This window comes from Eucyclogobius newberryi, unplaced genomic scaffold (assembly GCF_026437365.1).
Source record: "Eucyclogobius newberryi isolate DKJ021-1_F unplaced genomic scaffold, fEucNew1.0.hap1 SCAF_12, whole genome shotgun sequence".
NCBI classification, from domain to species: Eukaryota; Metazoa; Chordata; class Actinopteri; order Gobiiformes; family Gobiidae; genus Eucyclogobius; species Eucyclogobius newberryi.
In genome coordinates this window covers 18518810-18542136 of record NW_027315746.1, presented here as the reverse complement: position 1 = coordinate 18542136, position 23327 = coordinate 18518810, and the positions used below count along the sequence as shown (strand labels likewise).

General features: G+C 40.8%; 1 protein-coding gene across 1 annotated transcript in view; it reads right to left on the bottom strand.

Moving 5' to 3' along the window:
• Positions 1-4242, bottom strand: part of slc1a7a (solute carrier family 1 member 7a) — a 34060-nt gene extending 29818 nt beyond the window's left edge. Inside the window, exons 1-2 of the mRNA XM_072441158.1 lie at positions 3731-4242; positions 1894-1973 (exon numbers count right to left, since the gene is read on the bottom strand). Coding sequence (XP_072297259.1) covers positions 1894-1973; positions 3731-3871 — 221 coding nt within the window. The 5' untranslated portion in view covers positions 3872-4242. The remainder of the gene's footprint in view (positions 1-1893; positions 1974-3730) is intronic.
• Positions 4243-23327: the final 19085 nt, after the last annotated feature.

The window sequence follows — 23327 nt, the reverse complement described above, 5'->3', positions numbered from 1 at the left end:
GGCGCTGTAACCACAATATACTTACATTTTATATACTGTGGTCCAAAAAAAAGTGTCTGATGTGAAGGCTACTTGCCAAAATGTTATCTAAGATTGTAAAGGTTTCGACATCGGACACCTGTGCTTTGCAGTTTTTTCAGGCATACCACAATGATTACGTTTGCTTAGGTGATTTGACTGAATTCAGAAGCTTTTGGCGCAGCACCCACTGGCTTACATGTAATTATCGTCACTTTGCCTCATGTGCCTCCACCTTTTGGCGTAATCTCGAGGGGCATGCGATTCCCAGAATTGGACCCATAAAGCCGCTGTACAGTTTAACATAATATTAAGAAAATTAAACATACAGGAAGCAAAACTGCAGCAGAATGAGACAGAGACAGACTGAGGATTAACTTCTCATCCAGTCTTTGCCGTTGCATAGATTGTAAGTAGCTTATTGCACAAAGCAGTCCAGCATGTAGCCGGGTGCTTTTGCATGATTTGTTTTGGGAGTTTTTTGGTTTTGTTTTACCTCTCTGACCTCAAAATGGCAACTAGAGCTTTGTGCTTGAAATAGACTAAACTAGGGAAATACAGGGGCAGATTTTCTCCAAATATGCCCACTCCATTACAGATGTAAGTCACCAAATGTCTACAAAATCTGACCGTTCTTTGTCAAATGTGCTGTTATTATGTGTGGCATACATAAAACAAGACAACGCACACTCACACATGACAGGTGGTACAATAATAAAACATAATATATTAATGGCAGTGATTTGTCTATCATCAAATCACAAGAAAACAGATGCATCCTACATAAAGTTTTTTTCATACAGGTTTTGTTATTCTCTATGTGCATTTTTCATATAGATTTTCCACAGAAAAATGACACTACTTCAGAGCAGAACTTGAAAAATATCTTGTATAACCCACTCTTAACATTACTGCGTTTCCTGTCTAACTGGTGGCAAAAGGACACAGCTGGTGCAGTTTCAGTGGGAAATGAAATGCTCCTGCAAGCCACAGAAAACATTCATCTGCAAAACAAATCTCTTCGTGTGGGAGGAGGACACACTCACCGTGATGCACAAAAGTTGTATTTGAGCAAATATTTTTTAACTAATCAAAACATTGTGTTTTAACTATTTGGGTCAGTTCATCACAAACATATTGATTACTTTCAGAACAGAATGAAAATATGTTTAAAGGTGTTTTGTGTCTCATGCTCAACAACAAGAGTGAAATAGAAGAGAGAGAGCGAGGAGAGACATTCAGCAAATAGACAGCGGTGGAATAATTATAGTGCAGAGGAAGTTATTTCATTTAAATAATTCATCCAGTTGTTCACTTCAATCTGAGCTGCAAAATAAAAATATCTCTGAATATGAATATTTTTACCATATGGAGCAGGGGTGGGCAATTATTTTCCTCAGAGGGCCATATTCGAATCCAAGCAAGTAGCGGAGGGCCGGCCCGCGACCATTGGTGTGAAGAAAAAAAATATCTAAAAAATTAAATATCAAATAAAATGTCACTTTTCTGTCAAATATAGGCTATTGAATCTATTATTTAATTATTTTCACTTCATATTTATTAAGGATACAAGTGCAGACAGATGCATGAGGGCAAAAAAAAAAAAATATTAAAAAATAAATAAAAATCTTTTTATATTACTAGACAAACGGGCCACATGTGGCCCGCGGGCCGTAGTTTGCCCACCCCTGATATAGAGTACATAGCCATTTATATTTGGACCGGCTGACTGACACAGCAATGTTGATTAATGTATACACTCCCTGTTAGATAAAAAAAAAAAGTATTTATACAAAGACGTGGCTGCCTTTCTATGCCTCCTCTGACCACAGTGTTGCCAAAGACACACATGCAATACCAAGAATATTTACTTACCTCGATACAACCAGAGGCAGAATCAACATTTTTAACATGCGCATTAGCAGCTCTCCTGGAAACTGGAAGTATTTCACCTCCTGTAAATAAAAGAAGAAGAATGATTTACTCCTTGTGTAGTAGAACTGTGAACTTTGAAAGGATGAATCTTTTATCTGTAAGTTTATTATATCATTTGTACATGTTCCGATATGGCATGACTTTTGTGTATGACTTTTTGCTCTCTTTTGTTCTTTTGCTCAATGTCTGCTGCAAAAGTTTGTTTATCATGCTCTATTTCAGTTTGTGTGTGATTTCTTGGTCAGATTGTAAATCAGCTTTGCACTACCTGCACTTGCAGATAAAATCTCTATCAATGGGACCAAAAAGTGATGCAGATGTCAATTACTAGTGTCATTGCTCTGTGAAACAGGCAACATGTGAAGCTGCTTAATCTCTATTTTTATATAAGATACAGAGAAAACTCATTTTGTCAAGGGAAGAGTCCCACGACAGCAAGTAAATAAGATAAGAAACTAGTTTAATGCTGTGTGTTGCCGCTGAACGGACGCTAATGAGATGCATATGTTAAATAGCAGATTTAAAGAAAAAAGGCTAATAATTAATGTGACACTGGCAAATTTGCAAGTGAGAATAAAAAAAGCCCCAAATCACTATGAAGACACGACTTCTCTAGGTATGGGCAGTAATAACCTCTTTTCAGCCTCTTTTGTAGTTGGATCTTATTGGGTTTTACACCTTTTAAACTTCCCCAGCCAGGTGAAAATTGGTGTTGATTGGTGTTGTATGCGAGCAGACTACAGTTTGCTTTGAGAGAGAAAGCAAACTGTAGTCTGCTCCAATCACCAATCAACACCAATTTTCACCTGGCTCCTCCCTTTAGCAACCAAACATGCCGTGAGCTCAGACTGATTCTTCCTATTCAGTGAAATTATGTAAGAATGTAACACGAACTGTATGTTGACTTAATGTCTCAGTGGGTGTTAATCTGCCTTACTGCAATCACTTTCAATGAGCCACAATTCATCAGATAAGCTATAGGCAATCTCGCCATGTAAGAAGATGCAATTTGACATTTTAGACAGAAGCCAAGGAGAGTGCAGAATTTCCTTTGAGGCTGAGGTAGATACATTGCTTTTTGATCAAGGCTTTTTTCCTAAATCACTGCAGCTATACTTTTACTGTAGCGGATGCAGGAGGATAATGCGACTGAAATCACTGTTTAGAAGATATGTTACATTACATAAGGAGTTGTGGACATAACCAAAAGGAAAATATAATCTTTTTTTCTTGTTGGTTGTGTTATGGCAATATTGGATTATCTTATCTTATCTTATCTTATACGGCGATGTGATGGACAATTAATATCAAAACATAAAACCGCATATTTTAAAATGAATAGCAATATTTCCCCGCATGATTGCATATGGTTGGATTTAATCTACACAGTATTTCACCCAGCACTATACTGATCTTTTTGCATCACAAGTTGAGAGTAAGGATGTCTCAATATCACAATTTTACGGTTATTCACAAACCAAACGACATCAACATCTTTCATTTGCTTTCATTCACAAGTCTGGCTTTAGAAAAATCAAACTTTCTGAATAAAAAGGTAAATATATTATCACATAACAGATGGATAAAAGAGTACTTCATGTAGCTGGACTTTTCTGGGGAATAGATTGAACTGGAGCTACTCATTGTTGCTGCCTACGATTCTCACAATTAATTTTTTTTTAGTTCTTACGATTATATTGTGACCTGGATACATAATATTGATGAACCGAACAATCTTGACGTTCCTGGTTGAGGGATGGGTCTTTTCATCACTGACCTGCTCTGACAGCTGCTTGCCTCTGAGGAAGAACCCCAGCAGGCAGCCGATGACCACGGCCAGCACGGACAGGATGAGCAGCCCGTTCTGCTTGCACACATTCTTCACCCTTCCCCAAACTTCATCCAGAGCCACCGCCATCCTCTCCGACCTCCTCTCCCGCCTCCTCCTGTCCTCCTTTTGGCTTGCTCTGGTCCGGGCTACAGCTTCTCCACACCAGGCCTAACCAGAACTAAGCCCCTTTCTGATGGCGATTATTCAGCCATAGAGATGAAAAAACGTAGGCCAAAGCGGTATGGGATAGGATGGATTTTCAAGGGCAAGGGTAGGCACTGGGATGGGTGCAGCGTGTGGTAAAAAGAACAACCTCAGATTTGGCAAGGGAGAGTTTGAAATGGAAAAAAGTCAAAATAACAAAGGTAGTCCCAAAAGTTGAGCGTTTTTTTTTACGTATCGGCGTCTGAGTTGCGTCTTTGGTTATTCCACATACGCTTGTTGTCCAATCTATGTCAGTCTGTCTCACTAAGCATCAGTCACCAGCCTCTAATCCAATGCCCCATTCCCCTCCTCCCATGCTGAAGTTCCTCCAGTGGCCAAAAGGGGGCTCTACCGACAGCTGGTGGTATTGTCATCGGGGTTAATACTACGATCCTATTAGGGCAGCGCTGCACGACTCAAGGCAGGATTAGAGAGCTCTCTGAACAATTGGACGGAGGATTGTTGCTGCCCAATGAAAAAAAGTAAAGAAGCTTGAACATTGAAAAATTGGCGTGGCACAAGCCAAAACAAACAAGTCAAACTATCTGGAGTGACCTGGCTTTCCAGAGGTCCTGTTTGCTTCAGCATGTCCAGATGACCAGATGATTGCCCACTAATGCATCTGACCTTAGCTGAACACTCTTTGACTTGCTTGCCAGTGTTGAAATGAAAAACGTGGCCGACTCCAACATATAGTTCATGCTCAGTGTACATTTAAAAATATATATTCTGTCGATACATCATTTGAACTCCAGAGATAATTCCAGAAATAATTCAAATGGAGCAAAGTAATAGTTTTGTTTGTTTGTTTATGGTTTAATCCATGTGAATCCTCTGGAATGTCCAATACAAACAGAAAAATGTATTTGTTTTGTTCTTTGGAGACACATTTCATCCACCTTGCCTAGTATATGTGTGATTAATGGCGATGACGTATATGTATGTTCAGTCAGTCGAGATGTATCTTACCACCCCAGAGTATGGCGGGAAAGAATAACAAGTGTAGTGGTTTGGACCAGAAAGGGCAAGTATAAGGCATAATTATGGTTGTTGAATGAGTTTCAGTTCCAGGAGGATAAAGGATGTGCGGTGTACGGTACATCAGACATTATCTAAGGTGTTTGCTGTGGAGAGACCGAGAGAGATGATCATTTTAGGAGCTGCAGCAGTATTCATAACAGCACAGGAGACAAAAACAATAGAATACACACCACCATTACATTCCTTTTCTACAGAAATTATTCAGGGTTGAATTTAGCTTGTAACATAATTGTTTCTCTGAATGCTGCTTCAAGACAAAGCCAGAGGTAAAGCTAAATTACTCTTTCAGAGCAAATGAAAACCATGCGGAATGCTTGTGACAATGTGTTTTAAAACTGATAGACAAACATTTGCTGTACCATTGTTGGTGTTAAATTTAAAATCTAAAGTTTATGCGAAATATGGCTGTTGTTTTTTTCTGAGTTGTTATTAACCAGCCCCAGAGTCAGGACTAAACATGGGGAATCTGCGTTTCAGTTTTAGGCAGCTAAAATCTGGGAGAGACAGGCTTCCTCTCTGGCAATGTTCAAATCTAAGCTGAAAAAATAGGATTTAAATTATTATATTTGCACTCTTCTCTTTTATGTCTTGAACTGTTTTGTGATTTCTGCCATTTCTTTGTGATTTGAATGCATTTATTCCTTGTTGTGTGAAGCACTTTGCATTGCCTTGTGTATGACTTGTGCTCTACAAATAAACTTGCCTTGCCTTTTTATATTTTGTATTGTTGGAGAAACAGGGCAGCTGTGGCTTCATACTATCACCAGCTGTGGAGTGAATGAATAATGCAATGTAAAGCCCATTTGAGTGTCCCAAAAATCTCTTAATAAATAAAATGCATAATTTATTATCATCAATTCTTCTATTAAGCTGCACCTTGGAGGTTAGAGAGTCACCTGCATGATTCCATGGAAATATTAAGTTAAAACCACTTCTAAACATAAAAAATTACAGCTTAAGGAACAACATTTCCATGGAAACAAGCAAGAGGAGACTCATCCTCAGGTTGGTGGAAAAAGGACGCTTTATCAGTGCAAAAAAAACAAATCCATTTACAGATACATTTACAGCTTTGAATTAGAGACAGATTTTATTTAATTTTTTTTACTATTTTTGGCCAGAATTGTCTATTTTGTGTTTGTGTTGAAAATGTGTAAAGTTAGAGTGAGTCACCTGCAGGAAAACAGGATAATTGACATAGTGCGATTAAAATCATTTTTGCATTCATGTAACCCGGGAACTACCATTGAGCTGAGCTGAGTCTAATTTCAAAGATTCCAATAATACATCTGGAGAAGTATTGATGCTGCATGTAACAGTGCGGTCCGATCACTCCAACAACAGACTAGAAGAGACATTTAACTGCAGGAAGTATGAAGGACAGGAAAATATTTTTGATGTGTTGGTACGTGTACTCGCTCATTTTAGATCAGCAGATGGCCGACTACAGTCCTTCCACTGCGGATAGTGTTTTGATCTGCTGCGTTAAAGTGAAAGTAAATAGTTTCAATGTATTTGCGCTGTGGACAGCAAATAACTAAAGTTCATATGTGAAAATCCAATGCTCAACGTGAATGAGTTGTCGCTTTCTGTATCTCTTTGGAAAATGTATTTAAAAATGGTTTGAATTTTCTCAAATGTAAGTAACCGTATTATTGTGAAGAGAATGGGGTAGGGATTATACAAAGCTTGTTTTTTTATCCTAATCCTGTTCTTAATGTAGAATTTGATGTGTGTTTTATAATCAATGAAACTAAACTCCAGTCCTTTTTGAGATCTGTTGGAGAATGAGAGCAGCAGAAGGAGAGCAGTTTGCTGCACTTCGACTCTAACACTAATCTATTCTATAGTAATCAAACCTGCATACTTATTCACTTGTGCCAATGGGAAGTAAAAGCAACGCCTCAAGTTCTAGCAAACGGCAAGCGACCTTACCTCGTCCTTCACATTCTGTTTCTTTTGTTTATCGTCAATGAAATGCTCTTTTGCAAAACTTCAGTATGAGGTAAATTATGTCTTTGTCACGCCATTGCAATTCATTTATTTTTTCCCTTATTTTTATTCTCTTTTAATGTCACATTGCGATGTAATGATGGAGTAATGTGCGGTTAGTGGTTTGCGCATCTAATTACAGTCCAGTTCATGTCCGGCAAAAAAACATCAATCACCACTCACCAACTGTATTTTTTTATCTACAAAATGACATGTACTCACAAAATTAACAACTTTTGCCTTCAAGCCACAACTTTTAAAATGTTGTGACGCAGGGTTAAAAAGTGAATGCACAGTTATTTAAAAAGCATTCACAAATATATATACAGTATATTGGAGTCGTTATTTGTTATGCTGCAGTGGCTGATAATCAATATTTACAGAGACTGATATTAATCCTAGTAAAGGTTAAGTTATAAGAAAGGTCACAAATATTTTTTTCTCTAATGTAAAAACAATCACAATTTGAATTAAATACATAAAGTCCCTCTTGTTGTAAATATTACCTCTGAAGATCTAGCTAAGATTTCTAAGGGGGAGGGGATTTGTGATGCATTTATCCAAATCCAATTTCTGTGTTATGATGATACACGGCCCTTTGTATTATTCCTCTCACAAAGCTTTTCATTTATTAGACAGACTCTGCACTGCCCTCTTCACGTAAAAGCAGTAGGTTAATTTGTTATGCACCAAATTCAGTTAAAAAGGTATGATGGATAATGTTAATGTGGCAAACAAACCATTAGCTTTTGATTAAGCAAAACAAAACATTGTGCTCTCAATGTTTCTAGGAGTAAGATTTTTGAGTGGCATTATTATTTTCTATCTTTACGTCCTAAGTGCATGTCACCTCAGCACATCCATCCCTGTTTTTATCTGGTGGGCGGGAGAACTTATTGCTTTTCCTGGATTGGTCTACTATATGGCAACTTATATTTATTAATTCAGTTAAAAGTGTTCATGAAAAACAAAACATGCATTCTCACAACTCTCCACAGATATGGCATGGTTTGTCTCCATGGACATAGATAATCTTAATGCTATACTGTGAAACATTTCAGACAAGTAGGGGGCGGACTCTTCACCAGAAAGATTTTAGTGCCTTTAATATTATTTACCGTGTACAGTTTAGTTTTTCAGAGCACAACATGTTAAGTTACACAGACAGTATAAATAAAATATCTTGCACAAGGATGGGCATAATTACCAGTAGCTCTTATAGCTAATTATCTTGTTCTATTCAGTTCAATCAATTTGAGCCTGTTCGGTCTTGTCAGTCACTGAATTGGGTTTTGTACTAATGTACAGTATGAGGAATTACATACAATTACAGTCATTTTCCACTTTTTTATTAACCAGCCTCCTGCTGGTTCCACTTTTCTCTTTATTTCCATAATTTGCAGGAAAAAAAACAAAACATCAACTGTAATCATTTGGATTAGATTCTGTATAATAACATTTATTCCTCAAGCAGTCAACCAATATGAAGCAAAATTGTGGACTTTTGTTGATTTTGGTATTGTACTAAAGCAGATTTTTCACATCTTAGATCATCTCATCATCTCATAAAAGCAGATCCAATTTCTCACCATTTACACGTTCACAATTTTGCCACTTACTGTAAAAATTCCAAATGGTTGCGCGGTCATCTGCATTACCCCTCTCTAGATCTATCAAGTTAACAAAAACCCTTGTAAAGTTGTCAAAGAGAGAGAGATTCATGGAGTACTTCTTGTATTTTTGACCTGTTTGTTTGTGTCAAAGAGCACAATAATGGGGTTCATTTGACTTATGTCTGAGTATGAGTGTAACTGTGATGTTTATGTGATTATTATTAGCATCACTTTACATGTTCTTTAGCTAAAACATAATTGCAATTGCAGAAACTGTTGAAAATACATTGATTAAACAGCTGTGCATTTGAAAAGGTAGACACAAATCATCCATCCATAATTCAAGTGTAATAGAACAAAAGTATATGGTTTACAGATTGTTGCTGGCTGTGAAGTGAAAGAACAGTGGGTGAATATGACCTCAATGCGCGCTGTGGCTTTGGAGTGTAACTGTCAGAGGTTAGGACTCCACTCCCAATCTCTCAGTCGAACTCGAACAAAATGAAATGTAATGTTTGGATTAGAAAGCACATTGTATGACTATTCACAATTATTCACATATTTTCATTTACATTGTCTATTACATTACTATTCCAGAGTGTAAACAAACTGAAATCAAACGTTTTAAATGATTTGGTAAAGTTAATGTGACATAAACAGCCAGATATTGCAGCCTCTTTTTGGTCTTGACTTTGAATTTCATATTTTTGCTTCTAAAATTCTCACAATTATAATTGTATATAATAAGGTGACGCATGTAGCCTTTTAGATCTTTTTGTCCAATGTGAACTTGCATTTAAAGGTAAAGAGCTCTCATTCTATAGCTAGTGAAATACAAAGCTGCAATATACCAAATAGGCAAGCGGAAATTATCTTACAATGTTACATCTCTATTTTTCTCATTGGAGCAAATTCACATGGTATACATGTGCATTTTGTTAGAGTTTGGACTTTGTCCATAAATATGTTTTAATTATTATTATTTTTGTTTAATCCCAAAGCACTCACAACATTAAGATGACCGGAATGATTGATGAGATGGTTGTGTAACAGGTTTGGACCTGAGAGCCAATGAGCTAAATGATCGTGTTGAGATCTGGCTTTTTTAAACCAGCCTTTCACTGAATTGTGTCTTTACTGAGCCTTGGCCTAAATTCAGAATATGGGTTTGTGTAGTTTTGACTATTGTTTTGAAATGTCTTGTGAGACATACAACAAGGCAAGGCAAGTTTATTTGTAGAGCACATTTCATACACAAGGCAATTCAAAGTGCTTCACAGCAGGAAAAATGCATTCAAATCACAAAGAAATTACAGAAACAGAAATACAATAAAATTAACTAAATAAAAAATAAAAATAAAAAAACACCTTGCCAAATATGTAAATAGTAGTTTTAGAATTGTAGAGAATATCTCTAAAGAAAGACTTTTAATGTCAATAAATTTAAAAGGTGCTATTTTTAGGCTAAAATTTCAATTTAAAGGGTACTACCTCAAAATAGTTCCAGATACATCTTTTAGTATTTGAAATGTCAAAAATAAAAAGTAAATAAATAATAAATAAAAAATAAAAATAAAAAAGGAGGCGCAATGGACAATTTTTCGGCGATTTGAGAACGCAGGCGGAAGTGCGCATGCGCACTCCCCTGTGCGGACTGATACAGCACACACGTGCGTTTGTTTAACAACAACAATAATAATTAAAGCCACGGTAGCGGCGATGATGGCTCTCGCGCAACCGCCTTCCCGCCCGTCCATGTTTTCTGCTGCGTTTTGCGACATACCAAACGAAGCTCAGTAATTCACCGTTGACGATTGCGTAGTTTGCTTCTAAAGAATAAAGTCTAAAGAATAAAGCCTAAAGAATAAAGTCTAAAGAATAAAGCCTAAAGAATAAAGTCTAAAGAAGAATAATTCTAATGCTAATGCTAATGCTAATGCTAAGACTGCGGCACGAGAGGAAATGTCCTATCAAAATAAAAGGTGCTGGCCAATTGTGAAAATACACAATATCTGCAATGCACTTTTTTCATGGCGTCTCGAGGAGAATATAAAGTTTCAAACAAATCAGACAATGTTGAGTTTTTCACACAATGTGTAGGGGGCGCTATAGAGTAAATTTGTTACATGAGTATTTTACATAGGTCCGAATTGTGGCAAAATGACCATGCAAGAACTATATTAATTAAAGCCGCAGAGCGGCGATGATGGCTCTCGCCACCAGCGCGACCGCCTTTCCGTGCGACAGCCCCACTTGTCCAGAGGACGTACACCAATTTGAGGCCAGTGGGCGTAACGCCCTAGGAGAAGTTTGTTAAAGTTTGAGGTGAACCAAATTGCTGACTGAGCGTCTTTTCATTATCAAAGGACGATGGCGGCCATAGGGTTAGTCTGGGGGCGTGGTCACAATAATATTTTTGTTTAACATCAGAAACAAACATAAGACTTTTAACAAGTTCTTTAGACTATCATATGTCACTGTCAGGCTATGTCAAAATAAAATTCCTTCTGTTGTTGTTGTTGTTGTTGTTGTTGTTATTGTTGTTTTATGGCGGTTGGCATCCAATGTACCTGTAAAACACAGAGGCCTTTATTCTTTAGACTTTATTCTTTAGACAATCATCTGTCACTGTCAGGCTATGTCAAAATAAAACTCCTTCTGTATCTGTAAAACACAGAGGCCTTTATTTTGTAAGTGCCACAGGCGATCCAGGCACCTTCTGCACTGACCTGAGCAGGGAAAAAGGGAGAGAGAGAGCCTCGGTAACCTGGCTGCACCCCCTCCTCCCTGTACCTCCATCACCTAGCAACTGAGACCCGCCGCTAATGCTAACGCTAACTCTAATGCTAATGCTAAGACTGCGGCATGAGAGGAAATGTCCCATCAAAATAAAAGAGGAAGAGGAAGTGAAGGCATTCATTGCGCCTCTGCTGGCCAATTGTGAAAATACACAATATCTGCAATGCACTTTTTTCATGGTGTCTCGAGGAAAATATAAACCATGAGTTTCAAACAAATCAGACAATGTTGAGTTTTTCACACAATGGGTAGGGGGCGCTATAGAGTACATTTGTTACATCGGTATTTATTTCCAATCAGATCATAAAAACGCATTAGTGAGTGAAATATTAGCTCTGTAGATCATTTCCATTAGGCGTGACTTGTCCTTGAAAAAACAGGAAATTAAGCTTTTCTTGAGGGCGTGTTACGCGGAGACCGTAAAGAATATCAACATTCTTTTGAATATTTATTAAATTTCAATGTCTTTAGATGCAAAAAGTGTTGTTTTGAGCTCGATTGGACAAAAAACCTAGGACAAGTACGAGTTTGAAAAGAAAAAGTCAAGCGTGGCGGTGCCACTTTGATTCGACATGGCTGACTTCCTGTTTATCATAGAACGATGCTGCCAGGTGCGTTTTACTCGTCAAAGGTCAGAGGTCAAAGGTAGCTCCATCACTGTTCTAAGTCTCATGTGCCTAGGCCAAAGATTAAGCGTTTCATGTTTTTTCTTTTTTGAACTAGTCGGCACTGTTGCGACGGGCGTTCTCGCAACCTCCATTTTATTGGAGTTTGGGCCGAGCCGATCGCGTCTATGCCCCCATGTCTGACCTATGATCCTATGTGTGACATTCATCAATGTTAGAGTTGTGGCAAAATTACCATGCAAAACTATAATAAGAATAATAAGAAACCATGGCAAGAACAATGTCTCGATCCATTCCATGGAATGGCTCGAGCCAATAATAACAATAATACTGCATGTAGGTGTTTGACACAGACAGTGCGGTCTGATTTTTTTGGATCAAAATTGACTTTTTAAGTCATTTTAACTCTAGTGTGAAATAGTGTGTGGATACGCACGGTGGCACATATGTACTAGGCTACTGCAGTGAACATAGAAAACGAGACAAAGCCAAACATTTGCATTTCATGAATGTCTGGATTCTCAGATCAAGGACATGTGGACGATTGTGATTGAAATGTTGTCTCGTTGAAAGCCATTTTGGAGTCCAGCCATTTTCTGGGCTCTGTAAATGTTCTTACATAAACAGGAGTCTTCAGACATTTATAATGTTGTTTGTCCATTGTGTATTAGTAAATATTCTGAACATTACACTGCCTTCTGCAGCCAACCATAATGTCAGATTGTACTTGGTAAAAAAGTGTAATGATCTCAAAATTAACTTTGATATTTGACTTTTGACACTCACCATCACAGCACTAACAGAAGAAATACCAGGTCAGTGTTTGGACCCAATTTGCCACATAGACATAGAAAATGGATTCAGCTTTATAAGTCATTTTATTGGCAATGCTGACTTGAAGACATTTGTATGAAAACAGTTTCACATCAATGAAGGAATACTGATGTGAGGTCACCACATTGGGCTTTAATGAGTGAGAGAGAGCAAGAGAGAGAGAGAGAGAAAGAGAGAGAAAAAGAGAGAAAGAAAGAGAGAGAGAAAGAAATAAAGAAAGAGAGAAAGGAAAGGAAAGGTGAGAAAAATGGACAGAGAGGGACGGAGAGGGAGTACCCAAGGTTATAGTCATGACATTCATGAACCAGAGTGACTGACTGGTCCTCTGGAGACAAACCTCTCTATCTTAGTCATTTTTCCAACTGTACCATGAGGTTTACCAACAGCTTGGTGTCCATTTTTACAGCAACATCCACAGCAAAACACCCCACCCACTGCCCTCAAATAATCCCTTTTCTTTTGCCAATTTTTCCCCCTGTTTCTGGATTGGACTGTCAGAGATAATCTGGGATTACAGTGGTGTGCCTCATTCATTTGAACAAACACTTGTCATCCACTGGCTGTGTGCATGTGCAACTGACCAATGCAGGGATATGTGCAAAATGAGCTGTACTGACTCTGGAGTGCGCCAGCAGGAAATGGCTTTACAAGATCTGTGTCAAATCTATGCAGCAGGTATCGTTATAGCAACGGGTGAAATTATGTTGCACCAATCCGACATGAAAACTGAATATCTTAGATCTTACATTTATTTGACTTTCAAGGCAGTTTGACTTTTATTTTATTTAGAAACAATTCTACAAATAGTTTTGTCCTCCATTGGGTTATTTAAAACCTTATGTAGTTTAGTCTTATTTTAGACCCAGTTTAGTTTCCTTTTTGGTTTAGGTTTAGCCCATAATTAATTTCTGATATAGTCCAGGATTGATGATTCCAATATTAAAGCTTGCAGCCATTTTCCCATTTGCCTTGTTGCTTTGATCACAATTCCCTCAAATGGTGGGCCTCATTAAAACCCTCATCCACATTATGCACTGTCCATTCTGCTGATAATTTAGTCCCACAGGCAATTTATATAAGATGAAATACTTATCAAGGATGATTTTCCTTCACCCTGAGGTAATAGTGTGAGTGATGGTGTAGAGACACGGGAACAGTTAAATTATGTGTTTTTACTTCAATTATTAGAGGCAGTAATTTGTTTATTATTTAGTGAATACTCTTCGATGATAGTCACAACAAAAGTCAATTAAATATCAGAGATGCTGTGTCATGTGACTGTGACCCGTATTCAGGGTCATAGTCTAAATTCAAGAGCATCACCTTTTGTAAAGGCCTATTGACTTTACTCTTATTCAAAACAATCAATAGACACATATTATTTTGTAGCTATGTAAGATAAGATAAGATAAGATATTCCTTTATTGTCCCACATGGGGAAATTTCATTGGTGCAACGCAGGTAGATACAGAGGTAGATACAGAAGAACAGATCACTTATAGGAAGTCTGAAAAACACTTTCAGTAGAAGATCTCCTATAAATAAATAAAAACTCCCATAGACAAATAAATAAATAAATACATAAATACCATTGCACGTGATCACGACAGTAATTGCACATGAATATGTGTCACGACAGCACATAGATTGCACATGAATTTCACAGTAATTGCACAGTAATTGCACATGAATTACAACAGCAATTGCACATATGACATAATTGCACATCAGTATTAGGTTAGGTCAGTATTGCCAGTGTTCAGTACTAACAGTTTTTGTTATAAAGTCTGACAGCAGCAGGAAGGAAAGACCTGCGAAACCTCTCCTTCACACAGCGAGGGTGGATCAGTCTCTCACTGAAGCTGCTCTCCAGAGTGGAGAGAGTGTCCTGCAGGGGGTGACACTCATGGTCCAGCATAGATGTGAATCTAGCCAGGACCCTCCTGTCCCCCACCTCCTGCACCGAGTCCAGAGCACAGCCCAGGACGGAGCTGGACTTCTTGATGACTCTGTCCAGCTTCTTCCTCTCCCTCTCTGTGATGCTGCTGCTCCAGCAGGCCACACCGTACAGGAGCTGATGCCACCACAGAGTCGTAGAAGGTCTTCAGGAGTGGCCCTCTCACTCCAAAAGACCTGAGTCTCCTCAGGAGGTAGAGCCGACTCTGGCTCTTCCTGTACAGTGCGTCTGTGTTATGAGTCCAGTCCAGTTTGTGGTTCAGATGAACACCCAGGTACTTGTATGAGTCCACTCTCTCAATGTCCCGTCCCTGGATGTTCACTGGTGAGGGGGCAGTGGGGTGGCGTCTGCGGAAATCCACCACCATCTCCTTGGTCTTCCCCGCGTTGATGAGGAGGTGGTTCCGCTGACACCAGTCCACAAAGTCCTGCGCCAGTCCTCTGTACTCCTCGTCATCGTCGTCCGTGATGAGTCTGATAATGGCAGAGTCATCAGAGAACTTCTGCAGGACACAGCTGTCCGTGTCATGTCTGAAGTCTGCAGTGTAAAGGGTGAAGAGAAAGGGCGCGAGGACAGTGCCCTGGGGCGCCCCCACACTGCAGGTCCGAGTGTCAGACACACAGTTCCGGGCTCTCACAAACTGGGGTCGGTCTGTGAGGTAGTCCAGGATCCACTCTGCCAGGTCATGGAGCAGCGGCTGATGGTGTTGAAGGCGCTGGAAAGATCGAAGAACAGAATCCTCACAGAGCTGCCAGGCTTTTCCAGGTGAGAGAGAGAGCGGTGCAGCAGGGAGATGACGGCGTCCTCCACTCCGATGCCAGACCGATATGCAAACTGCAGCGGGTCCATGGCTGAGCTCACGGTGGAGCGGAGGTGGTCCAGGACCAGCCGCTCCAGTGTCTTCATCAGGTGGGACGTGAGACGTGAGATCACATGTATGTTCAATGTTCAATAAATAAATCAGTTATTGTATATACCACGGCTTTCATGCGCAAAATGTAAAAAGGACCGTTTTGGTTTCAAGAAATTGTGGATTGTCAAATAAAATGTTAGCCATGAGATAATTGTGGCAGTGTGCGCCTGCCATCTTCTACCGACAGGGGACGCTCCCTCCAGCTCTCACTCTCTGACCTTTGACACTGCTGTCACTTCCGGGTTTGCGCCGAGGGTTGGGCTCCCGTCGTCCTCAGGTATGAGGTGTAAATATAAGGATAATGGACCATTTTAATTTCGTTCTAACCTACTTTGGCTTCTTTAGTGCCGTCGCTCCGAGGGCCTCACCCCTGCCATGTCTCACGCGGACATTTCGTCTCGCTTGTGTGTCTGGTGGCTCGCTATGCCCCACTGTCACTGTCGGTCACCTCGTTGTCCACGTTTGGTCGGTTCCGGTTCCGCTGTTTGGCGTAAAGCCTGTTGTCAAGAAATTACACATGAATCAATGCTATTACTTAACAGTCAGAGAACATAATTCAACTTAGAATATTAAACGACACAGAAACGTCAGTCTTTTGTGTGGCTTGCAAGGGAGAGCAAGGCTTAGCCGCGTCAAGATGTTGTAAGCAACCTGAACGACTTTCCAAAATCACTCTCAGCGTTCCTCCCTCTTACAAGTCATTTTATTAAAATCACACATAAAAAGGAGGCGGGTCACATTTCTCATTGGTCAGCTTCACATCAAGGCACTTGTCTTTTACGACTCTTTGGTATTATCTTTAGAGATAAAAACCTTGGTGAATGTTCTACCCATCTGGTCCCCAGGATGGGAGGAACATTCCTCACGGCTGCTTCTACAACATCTTCACACATGTTATTAGAAATACATGCCTTTCCCTCCCCCCAGGCTAATGATGCAGATAACTTTTAACACACAAATATAATCATATATTTACATTTTATCACACCTGTGGATTGAGCCGTGGTGTGTCAGGAAAGTGATACGTGTTGCCGTTCGCTTAGATCCCACGTAAGGGGGTTGTGGTACTAATAAATCTGTCCATCAGTAACTAGGCGATCAATGGAGCGGCTGCGTGGAGCGATGGCACTGAGGACGACCTACTGTCTTGTCTTGTCTTGTCTTATCTTGTCTTGCCTCTTCTTCTTATACACTCATTGTGTTTTATTTCCTGTGACTGTACTGTCTGATGTGGCGGTCCTGTACCTGGCGTGGCAGGCTCCGCGAATGTGAGTTGACCTACACTAATTTGTGGATGTATCTTGTGTACGGTACATTTGAACTGAAAAGACAATTAAATTATGTATAAACTGAACCAAGTGTCTGTCTGCCAATAACGAACCCGCGTGTCCTTCACTTTAATTTCGGTCCTGGGCCTATCCCAGGTGGCGTTTGTTTGTGTGTATCAAGAAGACTCAAGACAGTTGTATATGAATCAGTATATTGTCTAGTCTGTTCGGCAATACACAGTACATACAAGCATAGCGCTACCGCATCAACAGCTGCTCCTGGACTGTACCATTATGCCATTGGGCCAGTAAAGAGTCTCCCTTGCTTGTCTATAACATGCTTCGCCTCCAATGTGACAAACGTGGATACGTTTTAGCATTTCTGGGCACAGTGATCTTGGGATGATGATTCTCTGACCTTTGAAGAGCACCCCATCCTGTGCGCTAATCTCATCCCTGACAGACCAATACTCTCGAATGGCTACAGGAGTCACTCCTTTGTGCTCAGGCCACCCCTGCAGGACAACTGTCTTTTGTAAACAAGTGTCCCCATCTGTGTGTTTTCTGATCTGTTCTAGGCGCTGGCTTGTCACATTCAGATAATCAGACTGGTTAATCAGACAACCGTGGCTCTGCTAAGAGCGTCACTAATGTGCATGTCTGAACTGGGTTTGTATGTTACCTTGAGATTGTAGTTTTGCAAAGTGAGAAGCATGCTCTGCAGGCGTTTCAGTGCACTCAAAAGTGACTTGTTGAAGATTGAGATGAGTGGCTTGTGATCCGTTTCTGATGTTATCTCATCCCTGCCATATAGATAATAGTGAAAGCGCTGACATGCGAATACAATGCTCAAGCACTCCTTCTCAATTTGTGCATAGTTCTGCTCAGTCTATGTTAGTGCACGAGGTGCAAATCCAACTGGCTGTCCATCTTGTAGGAGACAGCATCCTAGTCCCTTCTGGCTTGCGTCACTTTGAATTGTGACTGGTTTTGTTACATTGTAGTATTTCAAAACTGGTGCTGCTGTGACAAGCCGTTTGATCTCCAGCACTGCTGCTTCATGTTTAGACAGCCAGTGAAACATCACATCCTTGTCCAGTAGCCAACGCAGTGGCTCACTCACTTCTGAAAGGCGTGGCAGAAACTTGGCATGGTAGGTCACAAACCCTATGAATCTTTGGACTGCTTTAGCATCAGTGGGGTTGGGCATGTCCTGAACCACTCTTATTTTCTCAGGGTCCGGGCGTAGGCCCTCTCCTGACAGAATGTGTCCATGAAATTTTACCTCTTTTACTTTAAACTGCAACCAACTTTGTGTCATGATCCGCCATTGCCGCAGCATCGGAGTCCCCATACCAGACAATGAGTATGTCATCTGCTATTGGCTCAACCTCTCTGAGTCCTGCCAAAAGTTCATGCTGCTTACGTTGATACACTTCCGGTGCGACAGATACTCCAAAAGGCAGCTTAAGCCATCGGTACCTGCCCCACGGAGTCCAGAATGTTGTCATGTAGCTGCTTTCTCTGTCCAATTTACATTGTAGAAAAGCATCACGTGCATCCACAAGTGTGAAGACTCGGGCCTTAGGGAGTTTGTACAATACGTGTGGGCATTTGGTAGTGAGAGCGCCTCAAGGCTTTATTGAGGGCCTTTGGGTCAATGCAAATTCTGAGTTTTTCAGGCTGCTTGACAAACACTAAGTTGCTTATCCATTCGGTTGACTCAGATACTGGGGTTACGTGACCGTCTTTCTCATGTTTGTCCAGCTGAGTCTTGACGGCGCTTCAGAGTGCCACAGGGACGTTTCTGGGTGAAGCTTGTACAGGAGCTACACTGCTGTCTAGCTCAAAATGAATTTCCCCAGGGAGAGACTGAACAGGCCCACTGAACACATCTGCATACGAGTCAATAAGTTGCTGTTTGGTTAAAGACACTGGGGTACCCTGTTCTATTCTGTTCAGTTCCCCAGGGTTGGTGAAGTGCATTAGAGCTAGCTCTGCGCTTGTTGTGCCTGAAAGGAGGGGTCTTTGTTGGCATCTGACTATTTCAAATAATTTTGTGTGCCACATCTACGACATGTGCCTGGAGGCCCCTGCCGTCGACTGCCGCCCAGATCTCTCTGCATGTCAGTCATTTCAGCTGCCCTACAAATGTCAATCGCAGACGTCAATGTGAGATCTTTTTCTCTGAGCAGGCGCTGCCGCACGTTCTCATCGCTGATGCCTATGACATGCCTGTCCCGTATTAGTTCCTCTCTTAGTTCACCATAGTCACATGAAGCAGCCTTCTTTCTCAGTTTTGTTACAAACGAGTCAATAGGCTCACCTTCGTCTTGTTTGCAGTTTCCAAACACGTATCTTTCAAATATGACATTTCTTTGGGGCTTGAAGTAGCTCTCCAGTGCATCCAAAATAGCCGTCACGTCCTCTCGTTGCTCCGCTGACAGGGTCAAGTTGTGCTTGTAGACATGGCGGCATTCACTTCCCATTACGCGCCTCAATGTTGCAGCTTGTACTTTTTTGTCCTTGTCGGCTAATCCCGAGGCCAAAGAATAGTCATCAAATTCTGTCCTGAAATTGTCCCAGTTGTTAGCGATATCGCCGGTTAGCTTCATTTCCTCGGGCGGCGGAATGCTCGTTGCCATGCTAGCGTCTGTTAGCTCAAGCTAGCGTCAAAAAAATTTTCCTTGAGAAAAAAAAAACCTTCAGAGTCCTCGATGTTGTTTTCACAGCTGAAAAATCCACTTCTGACACCATGTTTGTGTGTATCAAGAAGACTCAAGTATGAATCAGTATATTGTCTAGTCTGTTCGGCAATACACAGTGCATACAAGCATAGCGCTACCGCATCAACAGCTGCTCCTGGACTGTACCATTATGCCACTGAGCGGGGGAGCCCGTAATAGCGTTGTTGGTGCTTTAATCCATCTCCTAAACTAAAATATGAATGTAAATGCCTGTAACCCCCTTGTCTTGCCACATAATGATGGTATCTGTACAGCAAACAAATCATGAATCAGTCCATATCTATGTCGGTGTAATCCCTCATTCGTCCAGGCGTGTTCCATTGTAGAAAAAGCTTCAGTTGTGGTCATCTGGACTCAGTTAGAAAAATTAGACGTTTCGACTCTCATCCAAGAGTCATTGTCAATAAAAGAATTTAGGTCGAGAACTCCAATATTTGTACTATTCTGTGGTAAATCCATGGATCATAACATCTTCCCTTTTGTCCTGGGGAGTTTCTGTTGAAACAAACAACTCTTTCCACTTCAGGAAGGCTCCGCCCAATCGGCTGGACTTACCACAGAATAGTACAAATATTGGAGTTCTCGACCTAAATTCTTTTATTGACAATGACTCTTGGATGAGAGTCGAAACGTCTAATTTTTCTAACTGAGTCCAGATGACTACAACTGAAGCTTTTTCTACAGTCCACATCTATGTGAACATTTAACCTGCTCAATTGTTGGAAGTTGTGCCTGAGTGTTGTGCCTGAACGCGTTCATTGAACGAAAGTTCATGAACGCGTTCTTAATTTTGGTGAACGTGAACTGATTAACGGTATTACTGCTGACGAACGATAATGTGAACGCGTTCATTCTCATTCTGGTGTCTATGAACGGCAAATTCGTTCTTTTTTTCCGTTCAATAAAGTGTCAGATTTCTAGAGAGTTCCAGGCGAAAAAAACACTGTTAAGTTGTCCAAAAAGAGCCTATGTCTGGCAAGTGTGAGAGCTCCAGTTGTGGAGGCCGATAGATCGCGGAGACACAGATTTTGCGCGTTGCACCGCACTGCGCATGCGCATCAAAACAAAAAGCAGCATTGACGCGACCGCAATGTGAAGTGAACAGAGCAGCAGGAGTCGCCCTGCTACGACCAGTTACGTGAGTTTTATGATAAGGTCGGTGAGGATGGGAACAATCTAACATTTATGTGCAAACTTTTCCCAGCAAGTTTTCCCTCATGTTTGAGGATATACTGTGGGGCTGAAAGCTGCAACTGCTGCTAGTGTGGACTGAATGGACAGCAACAAATGGGGGAAGTCTGTACCTTAAATGTGAGTGTAAATCCTGGGGTAGGATTCAAAATTGGATATGAAGATGAAATCTGACACATAATTTCAGCATTAAACTAATACAATAATTGCTGCCTGTGGTTGTATTTGGGCTGTGGAAATCATTTTGAAAAAAAATTGCATAATATTGGAAAAAAAAGAACTGAACTAGCTGTGAACTTAGTTCAAAATTTTGAATTATGAACTATGAACTGAACTAGTTCATGTAGAAAGTGAACATTCCCAACACTGATAGCCAGAGTGCAGAACAATGATATTTTTTTGTGTCATATCTTAGAGATTCTGTGTATTTCACAAATAGGGCGCGAGCATGCGAAGGGGGCCCCTTTAGTCTGGTGCGAGAGCCTTATTGTAACTCTAAGATTTTGAGGGAAGATGTGAAAATCAAGCAGTAGACAGTGATGAATAAGGAAGTAAATGGTATAATAAATGTGTAGTGAGCTGTAATTTTGAGTAAAAAATATTTAAAGACGGCTCATTAGCACCACCTCAAACATGAATTTACATGGCAGCAATGGGAGCTCTGAAACATTTGAATGTAGACAAATGGAGCTTGGCATAAAAAGTAGGTTAGGACAAGTAAATGTGCTGTGCCTTAACCACTCGTGCCCCGGGCAGCACCCTCCAACAGCACACAAAACACTTCAAACTTGATCAAAACATGCAAGGAGGATAGATTATCAATTGAATTTGAAATAAAACATTGGACGTGGCCATAGTAAATTTTCAACAAAATTGCAATTTTTGGAAAATTTTTAAATATCGTAGCTTTTATTGTTCCCTACAGGAGGTTGGCCATTTGGATCAAACCCAGTAATTAAAAAAAACATCATCATCGTGTGACATCTCTTCTATTGTGACAGTTTTCTTCTTTTTTTAAAGATTTTTTTTTTTACCCCAGACAGGAAAGGTAGATGTGAAATGGGGGATGAGAAAGGAGGACATGCAGTAAATGGTCAGAGTCGGGATTCAAACTCACACCACTGCTGCACTCGGAGCATGTGTGGTCAGTTTAGGGTTAGTTTTCTTTTAAAGAGAGTTAGAGTTACTTTTAAAAGTAATTCTACCCCACACTGTTGATATGTACATTTTACATCACCAGCGCCCCCTGCAACGCTATAATGGGCCGGAAACTTCTCCTAACTCCTAAAAAGTGTTTAAAGCATTTTTTAGCCGACATGTACGGGGGTTCTCAGGGTTCACAACAACAATGAATTGAAAAGCAAAATGAGAGAGAGAGAGAGAGAAAGAGAGAGAGAGAGGGGGACTGAGAGGAAAGAGAGAGAGAGAGGTACTGAGAGGAAAGAGAGAGAGAGAGGTACTGAGAGGAAAGAGAGAGAGAGAGGTACTGAGAGGAAAGAGAGAGAGAGAGGTACTGAGAGGAAAGAGAGAGAGAGAGGTAAGAGAGAGAGAGGTACTGAGAGGAAAGAGAGAGAGAGAGAGAGAGAGGTACTGAGAGGAAAGAGAGAGAGAGAGGTACGAGAGAGAGGTACTGAGAGGAAAGAGAGAGAGGTACTGAGAGGAAAGAGAGAGAGAGAGGTACTGAGAGGAAAGAGAGAGAGAGGGGTACTGAGAGGAAAGAGAGAGAGGTACGAGAGAGAGGTACTGAGAGGAAAGAGAGAGAGGTACTGAGAGGAAAGAGAGAGAGAGAGGTACTGAGAGGGGTACTGAGAGGAAAGAGAGAGAGGTACGAGAGAGAGGTACTGAGAGGAAAGAGAGAGAGGTACTGAGAGGAAAGAGAGAGAGAGAGGTACTGAGAGGGGTACTGAGAGGAAAGAGAGAGAGGTACGAGAGAGAGAGGTACTGAGAGGAAAGAGAGAGAGAGAGGTACTGAGAGGAAAGAGAGAGAGAGAGAGAGGTACTGAGAGGAAAGAGAGAGAGAGAGAGGTACTGAGAGGAAAGAGAGAGAGAGAGAGGTACTGAGAGGAAAGAGAGAGAGGTACTGAGAGGAAAGAGAGAGAGAGAGAGGTACTGAGAGAGAGAGAGAGAGAGAGAGAGAGAGAGAGAGAGAGAGAGAGAGAGAGAGGTCTTAAGTTTGAAGTTTATTCCGCGTCTGTCTCTTTGCGCAGCAGTTCAGTTCAATGAAGGAGCGATGCGTAAAACTGCACCACGCGGACACCGAACCATGGAGCAGATGACAGTTATGATCCATGACTTTCTTCTACTTTAATTGCACATTCGGACGTCAACGCCCCCCCATCGCCCCCGCCATCGCCCCGG